The sequence below is a fragment of the Octopus bimaculoides genome, chromosome 3 (assembly GCF_046866305.1).
Source record: "Octopus bimaculoides isolate indiv1 chromosome 3, ASM4686630v1, whole genome shotgun sequence".
NCBI classification, from domain to species: domain Eukaryota; kingdom Metazoa; phylum Mollusca; class Cephalopoda; order Octopoda; family Octopodidae; genus Octopus; species Octopus bimaculoides.
In genome coordinates this window covers 90,124-113,547 of record NC_142930.1, presented here as the reverse complement: position 1 = coordinate 113,547, position 23,424 = coordinate 90,124, and the positions used below count along the sequence as shown (strand labels likewise).

General features: G+C 37.9%; 1 protein-coding gene across 1 annotated transcript in view; it reads right to left on the bottom strand.

Annotated features, from left to right (window-relative positions):
* Nucleotides 1-23,424, bottom strand: part of LOC106883526 (DENN domain-containing protein 5B) — a gene marked incomplete at its 5' end in the record, with an annotated part of 134,389 nt that overhangs the window by 66,924 nt on the left and 44,041 nt on the right. The window contains 2 exons of the mRNA XM_089348318.1: nt 10,254-10,344; nt 12,208-12,391. Of these exons, the coding sequence (XP_089204444.1) occupies nt 10,254-10,344; nt 12,208-12,391 (275 nt within the window). The remainder of the gene's footprint in view (nt 1-10,253; nt 10,345-12,207; nt 12,392-23,424) is intronic.

Sequence of the window (23,424 nt, the reverse complement as noted above, 5' to 3'; positions counted from 1 at the left end):
AACTTACTTGCAGGTATTGGTAGTGCAAATCAGAGGTGCAATCTGTGTGGGTGTTTTTTCAAAACACTGTCTGGTTTAAAAAGCCACATCAGACGCCATGAAAGGGCTAAGGTGTAGGTGCAGGAGGTGGTCAAACTCTGTTTAAGGAGTAGACAACCACCATATATATATATATATATATATATATATATAAATTATTATACAGGGTATCAAGAGATACCACCACGCTGAAAAAATAGCAGTCAAATCCTGACTCCAAAACCACAATAAATGTCCGCAAGGCACGATTAGCGAAGACGAAGACCAAATAAACCAGTAAAAATAATAAGATAATTTCAAATCCTGGATTTCTGGCTTTGCATAAATGCTCTGCCTTCATCAGTGAAATATACTCAAGTACATAAATACAAATACATGTATATAAACAGTATACTTACATATACGGACGTAGACACACATATATATGCACGTATGCACACGACTAGCTTAAATAGCCCGCCTAAACAACTTCTCGTGCGATCCCGGACAGGATATCAGCGCAGTAAATACACTGACAAAACTAATTTATATAAATAAGGATAAGATCGATATTTAAAATATTGATCTTATCAAGTCCGGGATCACACAAGAAGTTGTTTAGGCGGGCTATTTAAGCTAGTCGTGTGCATACGTGCATATATATGTGTGTATACATCCGTATATGTAAGTATACTGTTTATATGCATGTATTTGTATTTATGTACTTGAGTATATTTCACTGATGAAGGCAGAGCATTTATGCAAAGCCAGAAATCCAGGATTTGAAATTATCTTATTATTTTTACTGGTTTATTTGGTCTTCGTCTTCGCTAATCGTGCCTTGCGGACATTTATTGTGGTTTTGGAGTCAGGATTTGACTGCTATTTTTTCAGCGTGGTGGTATCTCTTGATACCCTGTATTATAATTTTAAATAATTATTACCTTTGATGGTTTTTATTCCCATGCTGACCACTTGATAAGATCAATATTTAAATACCGATCTTATCCTTATTTATATATATATATATATATATATATATATATATATATATATATAGAACAAGTAGGCAGATATATTTTTCAATGCATAAATACTAATAGAACAGCATATATAGGATAAAATCCTTTTAGCGCAAAAAAGTTTGTCAGCAACCAATATTTCTTTCTACTTGTTCTAAAATACATTTCAACACTTCAAAAACAAACTTATGTTTGTTTACATATGATGTAATATATATATATATATATATATATATATATATATATAAAATGCAAGTGTGGCTTTTCCCAACCACATGGTTTGAGTTCAGTTTCACGGCATGGTACTTTAGGCAAATGACTTCCACCATAGCCCAACACTGACCAAAGCCTTGTGAGTCAGTTTGGTAGATGGAAACTGAAAGAAACTCATCAGATATGCATATGGGTGGGTGGGTGGGTGCATGACTGCCTGCTTGCTTTCATATCATGTGACAGTTTCATGTGAGAGTTATGGACATGCAAGCAGTGTCCATGTCCAATCTTCTGTGACAAGTGAAGGTTGGCAACAGGAACAACATCCAGCTGTAGAAAATCTGCCTCAAGAAATACCATCTGACCCATGCAAACATGAGAAAGTGGATGTTAAATGATGATGTATGTGCTTCTTTAGTGTATGCCATATCACTCATGGGTGTCGACTGCAACATGAAAGCAAAATTGTGTGTTAGATGTTATCGCATGTATTTCTTTATTTCTTTGTGCCAACTCCGAGACAGTGCACAGTCCTGTGACCTGCAAAGTTCACAGATATGTCATGCATATCTGTGACCACCAGTCTTGAACATCCCCATCGTGTTACAGGAAGAAAAAAAACATAGTAACAGATTGATCTATTTGATGAAAACAGTGGCCTACAAGTTTTAGTTGTCTTTCATTATCTGGCTGATGGACAGGAAAGATCCATATAAGGACTTGTTTGGTATATGGTCGGCATAAGAGATGTTAAAAGCTTTGCACAAAAGTTGAGTGTATGTACCATCTTGTGATCCTTATCAGGCCACCATAAGAAACCAGCATTCAGAAGCATAGAATAGAACAGCGGTCAGGTGCAGAATATCCTGCTATTGGTACCATGTAACCCAGTACTACCTGTTTGATGGTCAGGTAGTCAACAACTAAACTGGCTCCTCCACCTAGCTTTCCAGGGGAGGAGGTTGTTGTGGACACTCTGCAGGACAAAAAACAACACCTGTCAAAGGACAGATGAGCTCATAGTAATCTAATGGCCATCCACAAACATGGTGTCTTTTAAAAACATCATGTGGGCTGGTAAACGTTGCAGCTGGTCCAAGACCATAGCCACAAAAACTCCAATATAAGTACTAAGAAAACAATGTTGACCACCAAATAAAAAAACAAAATGGGTTTAATTTTGTATAAATACACTGAATATGTTGTAACTGTTTCTAATTGTATGGAGAATGTCATTTTTAAATGACAAACTATAAGAAATAATTAGAATGGATTATACAAAACCATACTGAGATCAGTGTCTTCATCATGGTTCTTACAATGGTCAGATCTAACCATTATACCTTTCAAACTTCTTCAACTGCTTGTCATATCTGTTAAAATGCTTGGAATTTCAAACTGAATTCTTCATTCAAACCACAAGAATTAATTAGATTAACTCTTGAAGCTGCGATGTCACTTGTTCTATTTAAACTAGAGTGAGTGTGTGTGTGTGTGTGTATACACACATGCACACACATGACTGCCCCAGAGATTGAAGTCACACCTACTAATCAAGCTGCAACATTTAACACATATTCACAATGTTATTGTCCTGTGGAGCAATTAGGGAATAGAAATTTCCATCCAACCAAGATGAGGACAATAACCTCAATAAATCAATGAATAATAATAATAATAATCCTTTCTGCTGGTGGCACAAGAGCTCAAATTTGTGGGGTGGACACTATATTGACCCCAGTGTTCCACTGGTACTTAATTTACTGACCCCGAAAGGATGAAAGTCAAAGTTGACCTTGGTGGAATTTGAACTCAGAACGTAAGGACAGATGAAATGCCACTAAGCATTTTGCCAGTTCTGCTAGCTTGCAACCTTAATAATAATAATAATAATAATAATAATAATAATAATACGCACTGGCTCTCATGGCATCTGATCTTAATTGATTGGAAGTGTTATCATGTACATTATTTTGTCTTGGTATAAAAAAAGATGGGCTGTAGCAAATATTCTGCTCAATACCACAGATTTGCTTGTCACTTGTTTGACCGTAACCAGTTGAGCATGTCCCTTGCTGGCTGATGATATGTGCATCTCTGATCACGAGCAGAAGTAGTGGGGGAGCATCATAGCCATGTGTCAAAAGAAATTCTTTGTTGGTTTGAATAATTCACCTCTGGAAAACATGGGCGTTTCGTTCAACATCCTTAAATAACCCTTATTCAGGGACGTTTTGAGCGGGATGGGTTATCCCACCTGAAGAAAAGTTTAACTTGGCCCCACCTACAAGGTCATGTGCTATTTATCTTGATATTCAAATAACTGGTTCTTTAAGTAGAAGGGAAAGGAAAATATCTTGAGGGACAAGTTTTACTATTAACGTAATTAGCAGATCAAACTGGTCAGTCACAGACCATGGAAATTACACACATTCTTTTACAACCATCCTGTTTATGGTAGATGTGAAATTGTTGGCATTATTTGAAATGAGCTTACTAGACTTTGATCTTTGCCAGGCAAGCTAGCAGAATCATAAGAGTATTGGATAAAAGGCTAGCATGCTAGCGTGTCCTTCAGTTTTGAGTTCAAATCTTACCCAAGTCAATTTTGCCTTTCAATGGTATCTATTTATCCAATCTCCACATGAGTTTTATTTTAGATCATTCCAGATCTGAATAGAGCAGATTTCTTCCAGAAAAAGGGAGAAAATTAAGAGTGGGGAAAAGTGAAGAATCAGCCTCAGTACATGACTGGTACTCTGAAAGGATGCAGACACAGCTTACTCAACAGGATTTGAATTTAGAATACAGGCACTCAAAACAATTGCTGCAGAGCAATTTATCCAGCACTTTAATTCTTGGTCTACAGCACACTACTGCTGGATGTCAACCCCAACTTGGGAGCAAATTTCCCTCCAGGGGCAGTGAATGTGCATGTGTGTCTGTGCATGGATGTGTACATGTAAAACCCAAATGTTGAATATTAAACAATGATTTGATATAGAGGGAATGCCAAACCTTCAAAGGTTGATCCTATCCAGTTATCAGCAGAGATTTTAATAATATAAAAAAGGATTTGAAATGTTTTTAAAGTTTTTGCTAATTAAAAAATTAATTAAAAATAAATTCTACCAAATGTTCATTACAGTGGTTTGTGTAGGAAGCTAGAAATATGTCCACCAAAGTATTTATTCTTAAAACTTTTGAATAATCAATAATGTGTCATAATAGTACTTAACGAATAGTGAAATCACACTATAAATGTGTAAACTAATTGATTTCTGAATGAATTAAAAGAGCAGATGAAATTACTTCTGAGTATTGATTCTGCTTTAAAGTTTGAATCTAAAAGTGTTCAATAATAAACAAAGTAAAAGATAAAACATGATATGTAAATTAAATTTACATGTTTAAAAAAAAGATATTTTTCGATAAACAGAAAAGAGACGAAAGAAGCCCCAAAGTGCTAAAACCATTCTAGAAAGGTGCCAAGAGTCTGATGTAAAATAAATTGTTCTTTGTATTTATTTGCTTCATAGCAAAGTTCTTCAAGAAAGAAGACGTATCATTATATCCACTGTCCCTGTCTTTTGCAGTTCTCTTCTTTCTTTCTGCTTCCTTCCACATCCATTACATGTTTATTCCGATGCTGTATGAATCTCTCTCTTGCACATTAACATCTTGTTCCTCTTGAAAACAGGTTTTTTCTCCTCTTCACGCATCAGTACCTCTTCCTTCATGCAAACTAACATTACACAGGTCAGCACATCATGCTTGTGTCATTTCTTTTTTTTTTACTTTTGCACAGCTTTTGCAGGGCCCACATCTCACTACCATGCAGCATTAGAGTTCGTACACATGCATCATACAATCTATTCTCTGGTCAGAGAGAGAAAAAGCGCTGTTATTGTAGAAGTAATAGCATGCAGAACTTACACAAGCCCCTATTTTTATTTCATGCTTTCAGAACAATGCCTCCCTTTATTGCTGATTAGCAATCAGCAACATCTTTGGACCTTCTGAGCATGACAAAGATTTTATTTTATTGATGCTTTGAAGGATCACAATTCCAAACAAAGACTTTGGTCATTGTCAACTTGTCTTTGGTTCCATTATATTTGTTGCGTACTCATAGATCACACTGAGTACACAAAGTGATATTTAATCGGATTCCTTTTTCTGCATATTTACAGTAAGGCATCAGTCTTGTCTTCTTTCCTCCTGAAAGGAAAATTTAAATCTTTGCTAAATTTACTCTCAAGTCTTGAGCCTAGGTTTTATTTCCATGTCTGGAATTTCTTCTCTAAATACTCACAGTTTCTATTATAAGGATCAGTACTTTACCACATGGAAGTTCTTCCCATTGGCAGTCAGTCTTAAACTCCACAGTTATGACTATAAGAGATAAGAGGGGACTCGGGACTGAGCATTATATCTGCTTGCACTCTAAATTCCTCACTGAATTCATTGCCAACCCTCATTTAATTCACTCTGTTCATAGCTTGCACCTACTCAGAGTTTTCTTAGCAACCACCAGACAAGTGAACATAGTATTCAATCAAAAACCATCTATGGACTAATGAATGCTAGATAGAGAGGTTCAGTCTTGATTAGAAATATCTCTTGCAACTGTCTGACTACAAAGAGTACATCAATGGTACTATGTCCTGGGACAAATCCAAACTGTGTTGTATGACACCTACCTGAATTACGGTATTTGATGGCATATAAGATGCATTCCCTATACCCCCAGGTCTCAAAGCAAACAAACAAAAAAAACCTACCCTGGGTCTTGTGTGTGAAGTTGGGGCCTATAATACATGCTTTAATGCACTAAAGACATTTTTCTCCTGAAAATGTGTTGTGGAAATTGGGATGCATGTAATATGCCTGTACATCTTTTATGCTGTCAAATATGGTGTTTGGTTGACAATGTGGGTAACTAGCATGAAGCCTGTTTCACCAGCTGTTTTCAGCATATCACCAACTACACCAGATGCTTCTTGATTTTCATATACTTGATTGCCATTTTCACCATATAACTGTCTACCTTAAATGCTGGTCTCTCTGCTGAATATGGTTCAAGAACTTCATTAGTCTCCACCTTTTTTGCATCTCAATCCATCCAACTCTTATCACCTTCATTGGGTGATATATTCATCACCAGGGAAACAATACAAACAACCATCAGTCTTCTAGCTCATTTCCTAGTGAGAATGAAATCTATCTAGCTTGCGTGTTCACCTGACTGGAAAGTGACAAAGGTGCTGATTGCTTTCCTGGAGTTTATGTTGCAGCTAATTGACTTGCATAGCAGAACTGTGTTTTGATTCCTCCTCATTTCTAGAATCACATCTGCATCCAGAGCCAACTTACTCTACAGTAGACAGCATGGAGCTTCCCAACATGTCCCATATTCTTGGAAAGTCCTCTTACAACAAACTTTTACAAGAACATTTTATATAAATATATATTCTAATATACCTGTATTAAAAACTGAAAAAAGATGTACATTGCTCATTATTTAGGTAAATGTCTGCCTTAGAAAACCTACCAGTTGTAGGATTATAGAAATCTGTTCATGAAGAGTTGAACATTGTAAAATTTTCCAGTTGGTAACCTAGATCAAAACCTTATTAGGAAAGTTAATATTAAGAAAAGTGTCTGAAACTCAACATTGGAGTGAAGTGAAGGTCATTATCTGCATAAAACATGAAGAATTTTTTTTTTTTTTTTATTAAATGCCAAAACAGCTTATTTTCAATGAAACGGGCTCCAATCCTACACAACTACACAACCCAAAGTCATTTAACAAATGACAAGTTTCTTGTCACATCTATGGTTTTTGTTTTCATTCACACTAAGGAAAGAAATTAACTAAAGCTTTTTATAATTACATAATGAGGACAATCTTTATAGTATATTCCACAGGAAGGGTGAAAACTAACACCTCAAAAATTAATTACTAGACAGTAACTAAAATAATTAAAGATGCTGAGAAGCATGTGATGAAATTACTAGTTATCTATCAACATTTGTTTATCACAGCAGGAGATTTATTAAATATTGATAGGAATTAATTAAATGATAATTTGTAATTAAATAAAAGAACATATGGGTTCCAGAAATCTGTGCTAAGTACAACTGAGTACTCTAGCAGTAATATTTTGACAATTGAAAATAAATTTCATTTCATTTCTGTCTAGCATGGGTTGGACGATTTGACTGAGGACTGGTGGACCAGGAGGCGACACCAGGCTCCAATCTGATTTGGCAGAGTTTCTACAGCTGGACACCCTTCCTAACGCCAACCACTCCGAGAGTGTAGTGGGTGCTTTTACGTGCCACCTGCACAGGAGCCAGTCCAGCGGCACTGACAACAACCTCACTCGAATGTTTTTTCATGTGCCATCTGCACAAGTGTCAGTAAGGCAATGCTGGTAATGAACATGTTCAAATGGTGATTTTTACGTGCCACCGGCACGTAACCCAGTCAGCTGTTCTGGCAGAGATCACGCTTGGATAGTGCACTTAGCGCTCAACTGGCATGGGTACCAGTCATCGAATTTGCGAAGTTGATTTGATTTCAATTTTAATTTCACTTGCCTCAACAGGTCTTCGCAAGTGGAGTTTAGTGTCCAATGAAGGAAAGGTACACATAAGTGGGATGGTTACACCTCTGGCATAGGCCATGGGTTATGGTCTCACTTGGCTTGCCAGGTCTTCTCATGCACAGCATATTTCCAAAGGTCTTGGTCACTAGTCATTGCCTCAGTGAGGCCTAATGTTCGAAGGTCATGCTTCACCACCTCATCCCAGGTCTTCCTGGGTCTACCTCTTCCACAGGTTCCCTCAACCGCTAAGGTGTGGCACTTTTTCACACAGCTATCCTCATCTATTCTCGCCACATGACCATACAATCATCTCTCTTGCACACCACATCTGATGCTTCTTAGGTCTAACTTTTCTCTCGAGGCACTTACACTCTGTCGAGTATGAACACTGACATTACACATCCAGCGGAGTATACTGGCTTCATTCCCTGCGAGCTTATGCATGTCCTCAGCAGAGACGGCCCATGTTTCACTGCCATGTAGCATGGCTGTTCATACACATGCATCATACAGTCTACCTTTTACTCTGAGCGAGAGGCCCTTTGTCACCAGCAGAGGTAAGAGTTCTCTTAACTTTGCCCAGGCTATTCTTATTCTAGCAGCTACACTTTCAGCGCATCTACCCCTCACTACTGACTTGTCCCCTAGGTAACGGAAGCTATCAACTACTTCTAGTTTTTCTCCCTGGAATGTGACAGAAGTTGTTCGCTGCACATTTTCAGTGTTTATTGCTCCTGAACATCTGCTTCAAACAAAAACTATCTTCCCAGTTAGCCTTCCTTTGATATTGCTGCACCTCTTATGTGTCCATAGCTCACACTGGATACATCTTATGGAGTTTCTACCTACACCTTTTCTACAGATCGAGCAGGGCCATCTACCTGAAGGGATTTGTGGTTTGTCTGCCTTCCTACTTATATATATTAGTTGAAATTTACAGAAAACCAAAAGACGAAGACAGGTGTATAAACAACAAGCAGGTGTATTAGTCTGACGCTTGGGAAGGTGAGAAAGTGTTTTACGTTTCGAGCCTACGCTCTTCAACAGAAAGGAACATGAGGAAATAAACAGAGAAAGAACAAAAATACTTTTGGAGTTAGCGGTCAATCATGAAATTATCATAAATTTAATGTGACATTATGAGCTAATCTAAAACTGATCACATACATTGTCAGAGGAAACAATTTCTTAACTGGCTGCAAAGACATACCTTGCTATTGGAGCACTACCTGAAACCAACACCTTGTTGTTTTGTAAGCAGATAAATGTTAATAGTGAATAAACAACCAATATCTAGGTAGGACATACAAATACTGCTTCTTCTCTAATGACATATTTGTTGTTATTAATCTACTCTTATCTTATTGACAACGTCTGATGCGAACCTGTTAATATGATCTTAATAATGTCCAACACTTGGAAATAGGAAGAATTTGGTACAAAATGTGCAACAGTCACTACTGCACTTCCTTAACAAAATGAAAGTCATAAAAACAATATTTCACTTTTCTCATTGAGTAAATATTTAGAAAAACCCATCTTTCATATTGTATGATTCTTTTTGAAGCATCAATGAACACATTTGGAGTAAAACACAGAAGACTTTTAAGAAAAGGTGGATGTATTCAAAACATTGAGGAATATTCCTCCTTTACAAATTTAGAAAGTGTTTACAAGATTAAAAGTTTGAGTGTCTTTAAAACTGTATCAAGCTACAATTTTAAAGAAATACAAACAGTTATCCAGACTGTTAGACATTGGAATATAATTCTGAAGTAATCTAAAATCTTTGTTCCTTCCTTTACAAATTGACCATGTACTTACAAATTTAACAAGTGCTTGCAAGACAAAGTTGACTGTCTTTGTATCAAGTTATGATTGTAATGTTATTCAAATGAAATATACTGCTGAAGCAATATATTCCATCAATTTTATATGGTGATCAAATTCTTTTAATGAAAGAAAAAGTAGACAGTGTTAGTCAAAAAAAAAAAATATATAAAAATAACAAAAAGATTAATGATAAATAATTACAGCATGGAAAACACATATTGCCACTCAAAAACACACAAAGACTTCACTAAAACATTATTTGGTGTTAAAACTTGTCATCATCCCAATTGTGACCACTGACGTGGTTCCACTGCATCTCATGAGAACCTGCATCAGTACCTAGATTGCAATTAGTGAAAACAAAAATTTCAAAACCAAATAATAAATGTTTGTGTTTTTGAATAGCTAATTTGTCTTTCATGCTATAATTGTTTTACTTTCATCACATTCACTGATCAAATCACTTGTCTGGCAAATACACCATCCAGATTAATGAGGTTTTCATTAAAAAAAAATTTTTTTATAAGCAATTATAAATTTGATATTTGCCTACCTCCCTTTGTTCAGGTGTCAGTTGTATGTGCTCAGAATGTTGTAAATGTCGATCTTTCCGCCTCCATTTGGCAGCTTCTTGCATGCGGGTCCTAAAACAGACGATTTCATCGTATCTATAACTTAAATCAAAAACCTTATAATATAGAGCTAAATCAGAGCTTTCCAAACATGTTATATAAATGACACACTTTTAAATAAAGTTTTCATGACATTGTGTTTGGTGCAGGCATGGCTGTGTGCACTTTTGAGTTCAGTCCCATTGCATGGCACTTTTGGTAAGTCTTTTGCCAAAGCCTCTGGTTGATCAAAGCCTAGTGAGTGGATCAGGCAAATGGAAACTGAAAGAAGATTATTATATGTGTATGTACATGTGTGTGTGTGTTCTTGTCTTGACATTGTGTGATAGTTGTAAACAAATAATATCAGTATTTACATTATTTACAGATATTATTTACAGATATTTGTCCTCATCTTGTTTGTTGTTAACACATTTCAGCTGATATATCCTCCAGCCTTCATCAGGTGTCTTGGGGAAATTTCGAACCTGGGTTCTCATTGTTAAGGTATTTTTCAATGTTATTATTATTATTATTATTATTATTATTACTATTATTATTATTCAGGTCACTGCTTGGAATTGAACCTGTATAATAATAAGAATAATAACTTCGAAAAATACCTTAGGAATGAGAACCCAGGTTCAAAATTTCCCCAAGACACCTGATGAAGGCTGGAGGGTATATCAGCTGAAATATCTGTCAAATGTAAATAATGTAAATAATTACTCATCTCTTAAATATAGAACTGTAAATAATATCAGTGTCATAGACGGGGTGAGGCAGGGCATTAATTTACAATCTTCTACAGAAACCTTATTTGAATATAGACGAGGGTTGGTGACAGGAAGGGCAACATCCAGCCATAGAAAACTTGCTTCAACAAATTCCGTCTGACCCATGCAAGCATGGAGCAGTGGGTGTTAAAACAATGATGATGATGTTATTAAATAAGAGGGAATAATTATTAAAGATTTTTTTCCTTTTTCTGTAACTGAACTTAGATCTGATTAAATGTCTTTCCATCACCATTGTTGGTCATTTTATTGTCCACTTTCCCATGCTTGCACGAGTCAGACAGAATTTGTTGAGGTAGATTTTTCTAAGACCGGATGCCCTTCCTGTTGTCAACTGCCACCTGTTTCCAAGCAAGGTAATATTTTCGCTTGGCTGAAGTTTTCTTTTTTTATTATTTTTTTTTTTTTTTACAAAAGACTGGAAACAAACAACAATGTTTATATGATGGTGATGCTCATTTACAACCATCACGTGATGTCTAGACAAAGGTACATACAAGCATACAAACATATATGATGAGCTTCTTTTAGTTTCCATTTATCAGATCTACTCACAAGACTTTGGTCAGCCTGAAGCTATAGCAGAAGACACTTTCCTAAGGGGCCACACAGCGGGACTAATTTTAAAAAAAAAAAAAAGAAAAATAATAAATAACAGAAGTGGCTGTGTGGTAAGTAGCTTGCTTACCAACTACATGGTACCAGGTTCAGTTACACTGCGTGGCACTTTGGGCAAGTGTCTTCTACTATAGCCTCGGGTCAACCAAAGCCTTGTGAGTGGATTTGGTAGATAGAAACTAAAAGAAGCCTGTTGTGTGTGTATATATATATATGGGTATATGTGTGTATATGTTTGTGTGTCTGTCCCCCCCACCCAACTTTGCTTGGCCACCGATGCTAATGTGTTTATGTCCCCATAACTTAGCAGTTTGGCAAAAGAGACCGATAGAATAAGTACTAGGCTTACAAAGAATAAGCCTTGTGATCGATTTGCTCAACTAAAAGTGGTGCTCCAGCATGGCCCCAGTCAAATGACTAAAAGAACAGCAAAATTGTCTAAGTTTTTTTTCTTTTTTTAATAAATGTGAAATGAACTCACTTTTGATTTTTAGGTTCAGTATTTAAAAGATTTTCTTGAAGTTGAGGGAATCTACCATTGATGCCAAAAGTGAGCTTTTGAAATCCATCTTTTTGTTTACAAGACTGAAGTAGTTGCTCGTCAGGTAAATGAGGTTTTTGTGCAGCTAAATCAATGAAAGAAGCCCTTTTCTCAAGATACGGTTCTGAAAAAGACAAAAAAAAAACAACAACAAAGAAAGGAACATTAGAAACGGCATTGATGGAATGTTTGTAAATAGACAAAATAATATATCTGATAATGTTGTTCTATTAAGTATCTTGAAGAAGGGAGGAAAGAAAGGTGCCTTTCATGATCATTTGACTTACTAGAAATAACAGCCAAATCTCCATTAAATTCTATTCTACCAGCTTGAAAAATTGAAGAACACATTAGATAACACAATGTTCAAAACATCACTTGAAATAAAGCTGGGAAGTCATGGTTGGAAGACCTTTGATCAAATCTGCTCATTCAGAGGTCACTCAGAGCTAAACAACAAATTCTAAGGGAAGTCTCTATGCAGTTATTTGACCTGAAAGAAATAGCAGCTAAACCTCTCTTAAAAAATTATACCACTGCATCTTAAAAAGAGAAAGACAGGTTGAAATATGTAATCCTAGATATAGTAGCCAGAATTAAAAAAAAAAAAAAGCAATGATGTTTATAGCTGGAATCCATTTAATCATAAGTCTGTTGGACAACGGATGGCTTGCAGATAAAGAACAACAACACTGGATTTGAAGATTCGAGAAGAGACACACATGGAAGAAGTTCTGGGAACTGATTGACAGGTTAATGAGGAAGGAAGTGTTACTGAAACTGAAGAGGAAATTGTAAGCTGCAATGTGTGACCAGAACTTTAATTTAAAGACATGAACGATGAACACAGGGCAGCCGAGAAGGTTGAAAAGAATGGAAGTAAGAGTGGTTCAGTGGGTGAATGGGGGATGAGAGAGAGAGAGTCAATGAAACTGCAGTGAATGATGGGGAAAAAAAGAGCCAGTGGGGAATTCCAACTACATTTCATGGTTCACTACCTCAACAGCTCCTTTATAGGATCCAGGAGGAACTACGTCTGGTTTTGGACCCTACTCCTCTACCGTTTTTGACGTGGCGCCCTGCCCCCTTTCGGAGTTGTCTTCAGCTCTGGTGTTGAGTGCATTTCTTCTTTCTCTTTTGTTCTTTGATGCAGTGTCAATGAATGTCAGCTGGCGAATGACCATCCTGCCAAATTTCCCTTTCAATACTTGCCGGTGGGCTCCAGCAGCCAGCACCAGCTAGCTGTCATGTGACACTGTCTAAGCTTCAACCAACCAATGGAGGAGAAGAGTGCATAGTTTTAGTCTCTAAACCTGCCTTTCAGAAGTGTTGTGTTAGTTTCAGTTCCAGCAACCAGAGCTGACCAGCTGTTTGGTGGTGCAAGCTTTGGCCCACCTCTCAATCAGTGATGCTGCTTAAGTGTCAGCCAGCCTCACCTAGAGATGCTATTTCCCAGTCGGCATGTTATGGCTTTCAAGCCATTTTGGGTCTTCTCGTTTTGGCCATATATAGGAGCTGGCTTTGTCAACTGCCTTCTGTATCCTCCCTTATTACTTTTCTCAGCTCTGAGCTTGAAAATGCAAACCTTCTTTTAAATACAGTTCTATATTTAAGAGATGAGGAATTATGTACATTATTTACATTCGACGAATATTTGTCCCCGCCTTGTTTGTTGTTAACACAACGTTTCGGTTGATATACCCTCCAGCCTACATCAGGTATCTTGGGGAAATTTCAAACCTGGGTTTTCATTCGTAAGGTGTTTTTCGATATTATTATTAATACTCTTATTATTCAAGTCACTGCCTGGAATCGAACTCAGAATCTTGGGGTTAGTAGCCTGCGCTCTTAACCACTACGCCATGATAATAACATTGAAAAATACCTTAACAATGAGAACCCAGGTTCGAAATTTCCCCAAGACACCTGATGAAGGCTGGAGGGTATATCAGCCAAAACGTTGTGTTAACAAACAAGATGAGGATAAATATCCATCAAATGTAAATAATGTAAATAATGTTCTTTTAAATAATGCTGCCAGTTTCCTTTCAATGAAGTCTCTAGCCTCCACTGCCAGGTGGTAATACTCGACAGTCCAGTCCTGTTCTCCACACTCTTTGATTAACCTCTCGCACCTCCTCTCCTTCTGTTGCTCTACATTAGCGATGTTCTCTTCCCATAACACTGTCAGCTCTAGCAAGATTCCTATTCTCCGTTCTGTGTTCCATAGGATTAAGTCCGGTCTGTTTGTTGTTTTTATGAGTGGAAATATTAACAGTCTTTCCAAATTCACGGCCAGGTCCCAGCATCCCTTCCATCTTTCATCTGTCTCGTATACTTTGTTTGAAAGCCTGGCCTTATGTCTTTTCCCCTCCTTCTGGAAGTATGTTTTTCCACACTTTTCCACTTTGGGGCACTCTCCTCTATCGTCTCCTTCGATCTTCTCCTCGAGTGCTGTACTTATGGCACCGAGGACTTGATTGTGACACCATGTCTGTCTGTCTGTCTAGTGCTGGCCTGCAGCTACGTTCAGCAGTTGTTTGTATGTTTCATTAGAGTAAATTTGCTAGTGAAGGTAAAACATTGAAGGTAGACTTGATCAGGAAGGATGCTCTTGCTTGTTGCCAAGCCCAAAAGAGCCAGTGATGGATGTTGGGAAGAGAAACAGGATGTGGGGACTGTAGAAGGATGAAAAAATGAGTAGGTCAGGGTAAGAGGGGTGGTTAACATGAACAAGGAAGAGGAAGACTGAGAAAGATCTGGTCAATGATGACGGAGGAAGAGAATACATTGGAGAGAAGAGAGCAAAACGGGGGAGACTGGCATGAGGCTGACAGGGCCAGCCCCTGGTTTGGCAGAGAAAATGACCTTGAAACACTTGTAGATGAAAGCAGCTGCAGCAGAGATAGTACTGGGTCCAAAAAGCAATATATGGGGGTCATCTAACCAATGGGGGACAAACAGTAACAATGGCCAAGAATGGATTATAAAGGATGTTTTGCAAACAACTTGCACATGCAAGTGCTACCAGTCAAAAGCTCTGCATACCAGAAGCCAACAAGTGTATGGGGTCATCACGAAAGAACGCGTTTTGGGGTCTACCTCTCAATGGCATCATTGTGCACTGGACCCCCGCCTCACTAAAATGAGGCCCCACTTGATAGATCAACTGGTTATCAGATATAGCTCAATAGTCTTCTAGCCATCACTCATCAATCATCTCTATTTAACCAAATCCAGTGGCTTGCCTTTTCCACTGTAGTTTGGATATCACTCCACTCATGATGGTATTTAGCTTACGATGAGTTAGGCCTAATGATAACAACAGTCATCTCACACTGTGTCCAATGAATCCTCTACATCCAACTTCAATTGGAAAATGCTTTGCTTTCCAGCCCATGTCTTCCTGTATCTATCAAGCTTTTTTACACGATATGGTTTCAATGTTATTTAGTTGCTTTGACTAGCAGATCAAGCAACTGCACAGAGTTTTCCACACTGATTCATGCACTTTAAAGTTACGAAATTGTGTGAACATGCATTTTCAGTAAACACAAAGAAAATACTTATTTTAAAAAAAGGCCACAGACAAATACACACACACATACACACACACACAAAACTTTATGTTGAACAAATGAGGAAAGAGAGAATACTGTACAGAAGGATATGGCTTCACCTGAAGATCATAGAGGTGTGAAACTCAAGTCACATGACAATTTCTCAGCTTCAGTTTTCATAAATAAAAAATACTGTGTGGGCGTGCGCGCGCGCGCACACACACACACACACACACACACACATTGATGAAATAAGTAGAGATTAGAAGAGGTAATATGGATATTAGGATTAAGACAACATAATTCAATATTAACAAATTTGTTTGAGGTAAGACAAAAATAAATAATTATTAAGTAGAGCTAATCTGTTAGAGAAGAGAAAATCGTTTTTTATTTAACAAATGAATCTTAATTATAAAATAATGTGTTTCTAATTCAAGCTGAAGGGCAGCAATTTTTAGAAGAGAGGCTTAGACGATAATATTGATCCCAGTACTTGACTGGTACTTTATTTTTATCAACCCTCAAAGGACGAAAGGCAAAGTTGACCTCAACTCTGTGATTAAAGAGCTTGCTTTGAAACCATGTGGTTTCTGTTTCAATCTCACTGCATGCCACCTTGGGCAAGCATCTATTAAAGCCTCAGGCCAACCAATACCTTGTAAGAGAATTTAATGCACAGACTATGTGTATGTGTGAGTGTGTGTTTTTGTGTATTTGTCCCCACCCCCATCACATGACAACTGGTCAGGGTTTGTTTAAATTTCCATAATTTAACAGTGTCCCCACCCCCACCACATGACATAATTCCCATAATTTAACAGTTTAGCAAAGGAGACAGGTAGGATAAAAACCTGGCTTAAGAACAGTAGTGGGACTGATCTTTAAGATTAGAACTCTTTAAAGTGGTGCCCCAGCTTGGCCTCAGTCCAATGATTCAAACAAGTAAAAGATAAAAGACTCTTTTCTAATCTAGGCACAAGGCCTGAAATTTTGGGGGAGGGGGGGGCAGTCAATTAGATTGACCCTAGTATGCAACTAGTACTTCATTTACTGACACCAAAATGGTGAAAGGCAAAGTTGACCTTGGTGGAATTTGAACTCAGAACGTAAAGACAGACGAAATACCACTAAGCATTTCACCCAGCATGCTAACATTTCTGCCAGCTCAGCTAATCTCATTGAAATAATTATAAACAGAAGCAGGGTAACATTCACCTTTGACATCGAGAACAAGTTCTACATCACTCTTAACCATTTTGATAGCAACTCACTTGAAACTGTCCCTGGTTCTTTGATGCAAAATTTCCTGCTTTAAAGAAATCTAAATTAAAACCTTCCATTAAAATGTTATGTTCGAAATACCATTTTAATAATCCTATAATTCTTGCTAATTTTGGCACAAGATCAACAGTTTTTAGCAGAGGGGCAAGTTAATTACATCAACCTAAGGACTTGACTGCTTTTTGCCAGGTTGCCACTTTAACAATCCTTTAGCATTCAGATTATAGTCAAATGCATATTTATTCACATTATTTTGAATTAATCATGCATTGGGCAATAAAATGTGCTTGCAAAGACCTGTCGAGTCAAGAGAAGTCATTGTTGTGGCCAATGACAGTACCGCCTGACTGGTACCCATGCCGATGGCACGTAAACAGCACCATTCATGTGTGGTCGTGCCAGTGCCACCTAACTGGTCCCGTGCCAGTAGCACATAACAAGTACCATTCGAGTGTGATCGTTATTAGTGCTGCCTGACTGGCTCCCATGCTGGTGGCACATAAAAAGTACCATTCAAGCGTGGTCAATGCCAGCACTGCCTGATTGGTCCTGTGCCAAAAGCACCATTCGAGCGTAGTCATTGCCAGTGCTGCCTGACTGGCTCCCATGCCAGTGGCACATAAAAAGTACCATTCAAGCGTGGTCGATGCCAGTACCGCCTGACTGGCCTTCGAGCCGGTGGCATGTAAAAAGCACCCACTATATTCTCGGAGTGGTTGGTGTTAGGAAGGGCATCCAGCTGTAGAAACTCTGCCAGATCAGGTTGGAGCCTGGTGCAGCCTTCTGGCTTGCCAGTCCTCAGTCAAACCATCCAGCCCAAGCCAGCATGAAAAGCAGACGTTAAACAACGACGATGGTGATGCATTATCTTGTAGCTATGAGATGTTGATGATAGGATTGTTTACTTTTAGAACGACACTGTAGAGTAAGAGTAAAAGGTTGGATCTGACTGGTTTGAACATAAAACAGGCAGAATATTTGGGGCCAGATGTGGCTTATTTAAATGTGAAGGGGTTAAGACACCATTTTCATAATAAAAAGGTTATTTTATTAAATTCTTCATTATTTTCAAAACTGATTGAAAGAAAGGCACCATATTTCCATAGAAATATGTGACAACAGAACAAAGGAATGGTAAGGAAAGGGCTAAGTATTTACTTTCTCAAGACTTCAGTGTTGGGAGCTGAGTGGATGTTTCATCTGGATTATCAGATCATAAATCAAATTCACAATTTGATTCTGCCTATTAACAAGACCTTCTTGTCCACTCAAAGTCACTTGCAATACAGACTAGCAAGTATTAGAATTCAGAGATAGGCTTGTTTCTCGTCTCGTTTTATTAAGTGCTACCAAACCCAATAATTAAGTCCTTAAGTGATTTATGAAAGTATTTTTTAAAAAAACATGTTTTCTGAACAACTGGAATCCATGTAAACCAAATTCAGGGTTCTACCATCGACATTCTAATGTTTCTTTTTACTATACTGACATGGAGCTTTAGGATACAGTACATCTCCAACTGTCTTGGTGATCTTTCCTCATCTCTTCTGAGAGACCTGGTATCCGAAGATTGAATCTCACTACTCTGACCTCATGTCGTCCTTTCATATCTTTCACAGCCTTCCTCCACCAACAGCGTATAACACCTTTCCACCCAGTATTCAGCATCCATTTATATTCCAGATCCACACTAGTACAGTCAGTTGTCCCTCCTACATACTTTGGATGATGACTTTAACACATGGAACACTCCCTTACTTCATTAGTATTCCTTTCAGGTGAGATTAGGATTTTCCATCCAAATAATCGGGTGTATCTTGTTTCACTTCAGTCTTTGCAATCTTCTACATTCAATGTTTGTTTCACTACCATGCTTCACTGTCTTTCATTGCCATCAATACAAAGAGAAATGTTTATCCTCTGTCTCCCACTCACTTTCATTACAAGCTGTATATCCAATAGTAAATTGCATTACCTTGGTAACAAATTATAAGCTGTACTGAGAGAGCTGTCAGAGCGGTTCACAGAATTCATTTGATGAGTGTTCCTTTTGTTAACCACTCCTATCTATCAATTACATCTGAAGTTTTAGTTCTCTGTTAACTTATAAAGAAATTCTCCTACTACAGCTATTGTTTAGGTTTCACATAAAATGAAATTTCCTTTCTCTGTTGCAAGCCATTTCAGTCTCCAGTCCAACTACAACTCTGACGTTATGCTAAAGGACACCACTGCCAGCCCATAAAACTTCTCATCAACAAACAATCAGGAACCGGTGATTTATGAAGAATAAACAGGAACTGGAGACAGCACTCTGCTAGACTTGAATATTCACTTCTTTACTGAATCTGTTGCCAATCTTAACCTTGCCAACCTCATGTTCCAACTTGGCTTCCATCGTTTTCACAGCACATTCATTGATACCTAGTTCTCTTAGGCTCCACTACATTTCAAAACAAAGGAACTTGTAAAAAGCATCCAGATCATTAAATATAAAAAGATTTTGTTTGTTCTTGTGTTTTTATAGCAAAAAACCAGTTGAAATACATCTGTGGTTCAACAATCTGGCAGAAAACCAAATGGTCTAGCTGGCTTCTGAAATGGACGGGATGGTTAAAGACTGGAATGGTTAGATGAACTAATTAAGGTAGCCAGAATATTTAGTGGAATAATTAAATTAAAACTTAAATAGGCAACATGACAGTATCATTGCTGTCTCTGTATGACCCAACTCATGGTGTTGATGATTCTGGGAGGGTCCTTGTGCAAGCTACCTTGCTAAATGCTATCTCAGTTGTTGGGTCAAACAGACATTCTCTATATGCTTACCACTGCTCATCTCAATAATCCCAGCTATGATTTCCACAACTTTGGCTGCCAAAGGCAGAAATATGCATGTGTAGATAGGTGTGTGTGTGTGTGTGTGTGTGTGTGTGTGTGTGTGTGTATGTCCTAGTGGTTAAGGTGTTACACTCATGATCATGAGCTTATGGTTTCAATTCCTGGAGCAGGTGGTGCATTGTGCTCTTCAGCAAAACATTTCATCTCTCTGTGATCGTTTCAGCATCTGACCTGTGATAGGCAAAGTCGACTTGATGGAGGAGAGAGTGAACTGATGTACAACACATACATTCGATCCCTACAAACAAATCCTTTTTGCTGATCATTCAGCAAAACCTGAACACTCATACGTCCTCTTCAGTAGGAGATTATCATTGTTGGCTGTGGGTGTATAAAGTTAAAATCTGTCTCAAGCTTGTAGGCTCATTCAGCTGGAGTTTATCTTAGTTCCCAAGGTGTATAAGCAACTGAGAATACAAGATGCCCCACTGAATGGGGCACAGTCCATCAGAGTTAACACTGTCCCTCTCACAGCTGTCAGTGATACTGATTCTCAGGTGGGTAAAGTGAAACAACATGAAATAAAGTGTATTTCCCAACGATGTAATGCACTGCCTTGCCTAAGAATTAAACCTACAACTTCACAGTCATAAGTAACACTAACCACTAGGTTATCACCTCTACAAGAGATGAGAGCCTCTATAACTTTAGCACATTTATTTTCTCAGGCCAAAGGCTGTGGCCATCTTGACAATAAAAAAAAAGATACTTTAAGAATCTTGTTTGAAAGTTTTTTTTTTCTCAAAAAATTAACTTTTAATCTGTTATTCTTGAAACATTTTTAAACACACCCAAGAAATTTGATCATTAGCCAAATCTTTCACACTAAGATAGTCTTTTCTAGAAACTCAAAAGAGAAACACTAAGAATGAAGTGAAGGGGAGACTGGTGCGTCAGATAAAGGAGAGGCCTTTGCCAGACAAGCAACAGAGTCACAGAGAGCTGTGCATCTGGTAGAGAAGTGTTGCAGTGCTATTGGTGATTGAATATCTACCAATCAATCACATTCTGCAGGGTCACTCACTCTGAAATAAACTCTTTCACAGATCTAGTCTCTCTGGTATTTCCAGATTTTTCCATTTTCCAACATTCCCCAAGCCCTATTTTTAAATCTTAACTCTACAACTACAGCTGAACAACACAGTTACCACAGCAACCAAATACACTGAAGCCACGTCTACATTTCAAACTCTGGCAAACCCAAGTTTATCAATGGCTGGCCGTTGCCAGTACCGCCTGACTGGCCTTCGTAGGATTTTCGAGCGAGTTTGTTGCCAGTGCCCCTAGACTGGCTCTTGTGCGGGTGGCACATAAAATACACCATTTTGAGCGTGGCTGTTGCCAGTACCGCCTGACTGGCCTTCGTGCGGGTGACACGTAAAAGCACCCACTACACTCTCTGAGTGGTTGGCATTAGGAAGGGCATCCAGCTGTAGAAACTCTGCCAAATTAGATTGGAGCTTGGTGTTGCCATCCGGTTTCACCAGTCCTCAGTCATGCTAGCATGGAAAGTGGATGTTAAACGATGATGATGATGATTACTTCCAGAAATTTCAACTCTGGTAACAAATTTAACCAATTCATTATTCTTCTAGTTACCATATTTCTGTCGAAATACACTGTCTTAATTTCAGTCTTGAAAATAATGAAGAATTTAGTGAAAAATAAAAACCTGTCATTTTTAAGCTGGTATCTGGGGTATAAATGAAGACAGAATATTTATGTTAGAGTTTAACTGAAATCATTTTTAAGAAATTGTGTCAAAGAACCAGGGCAACTTCAGATGTGTTTCTAACAAAACGGCTAAAATGGCCAAAAGTACGTGGCTTAATGATTAGGATGTTCAGCTCAAGATCACAAGGCCATAAGTTCAGTACCCAGTGGCATGTTGTGTCCTTGAGCATGGTACCTCGTTTTACATTGTCCCAGGCCACTCAGCTGGTAAAAATTAAGTTTGTACCAGTAATTCAAAGGGCCAGCCTTGTCACATTCTGTGTCATGCTAAATCTCCCCAAGAACTATGTTAAGGGTACACGTGTCTGTGAGGTGCTCAGCAACCTGCATGTTAATTTCACAAGTAGGTTGTTCTGTTGATTGGATCAACTGGAATCTTTGTCACTGTAACCAATGAAGTGTCAGTAAAATGGTCAAAAACACCACAATAGTTGGATGTTGATATGTTATTCGTTCTCTCATTCCTTTACCTTGAAATAATTTACTGCAAAATACAATATTAGCATATGCGCAAAATTTAGGACTTTCAAGCTTCCTAGCAATGTCCATAAAAATTCCACAGCCCATTTGTGGGACTGTGTCAACCAAAAACATTCTCCCCATTCAGTCATTTTCTTCATAATCCTTTGAATAATTTCTTGGGAACCTTGTCTATTTGCTTCAGTCGTGTTTTCTTTTCTAACCTGTTTTTCTTCATTCTGGTTTGTGCAAATATTCTTGCCTATCGCCATTATTCATATTTTGCCTTCTTTCTTGAGTCACAAGTCTCATTCTTTCCCTATCAGATTCAGCTTCATCATTTGTCATATGACTCTCTAACACACACTTTTCCTTTCCCGTGACAGGTTCTTTTTACAACACAGGAATCTATCATCAGCACTTTGACAATTTTGTGTTCATATTTCACCAACGAATGTAATGCTTATTTATTCACATTACTTTGAATTAATAATACATTGTCTTGTAACTTCAAAATTTCAGTGATATGATTATTTATTTTTGGAATAACATTGTAGGGTAGGTGTGAGAGGTCAGATCTGGCTGGTTTCAACATTAAATAGCTAGAATATGACCAGTTTAAATGCTAAAGGGTTCACATAATAATTGCTGATTGACACCTAATTTGAGGCTTAATACTTTGACCTATTAAAAGAAACATTAAAAAAAAAAGATAAATCAATTATAGACAGCTTTTACACAATATTGTCATGGATTAAAGAAGCTACATAGATAATTATTACGATTTCCTAATGCAAATCGCTCCAAGATTACTGTAGATGCATTTTACATGCTACCAGTATGGGTGTCAGTTATGAAACACTGGCACCGGCCACGACTATGATCTCACTTGGCTTGGCAGGTCTTAACCATGGTATATTGCCAAAGGTCTTGGTCACTTGTCACTACCTCCATGAGGCCCAAAGTTCAAAGGCTGCTTTTTATGTGCCATATATGCAACACCGGCATCAGTCACAGCTACAATTTCATTTGGCTTGATGGGTCTTCTCAAGCATAGCATATCACCCAACGTTTGAAGGATGCTTTTTATGTACCACTGGCACAAGTGCCAGTTACACAACACTGGCATCAGCCACAACTGTGATTTCACTTGACCAGTCTTCTCAAGCATGGCAAAGGTCTTGGTAACAAGTCATTACCTCCATAAGGCCCCAACATT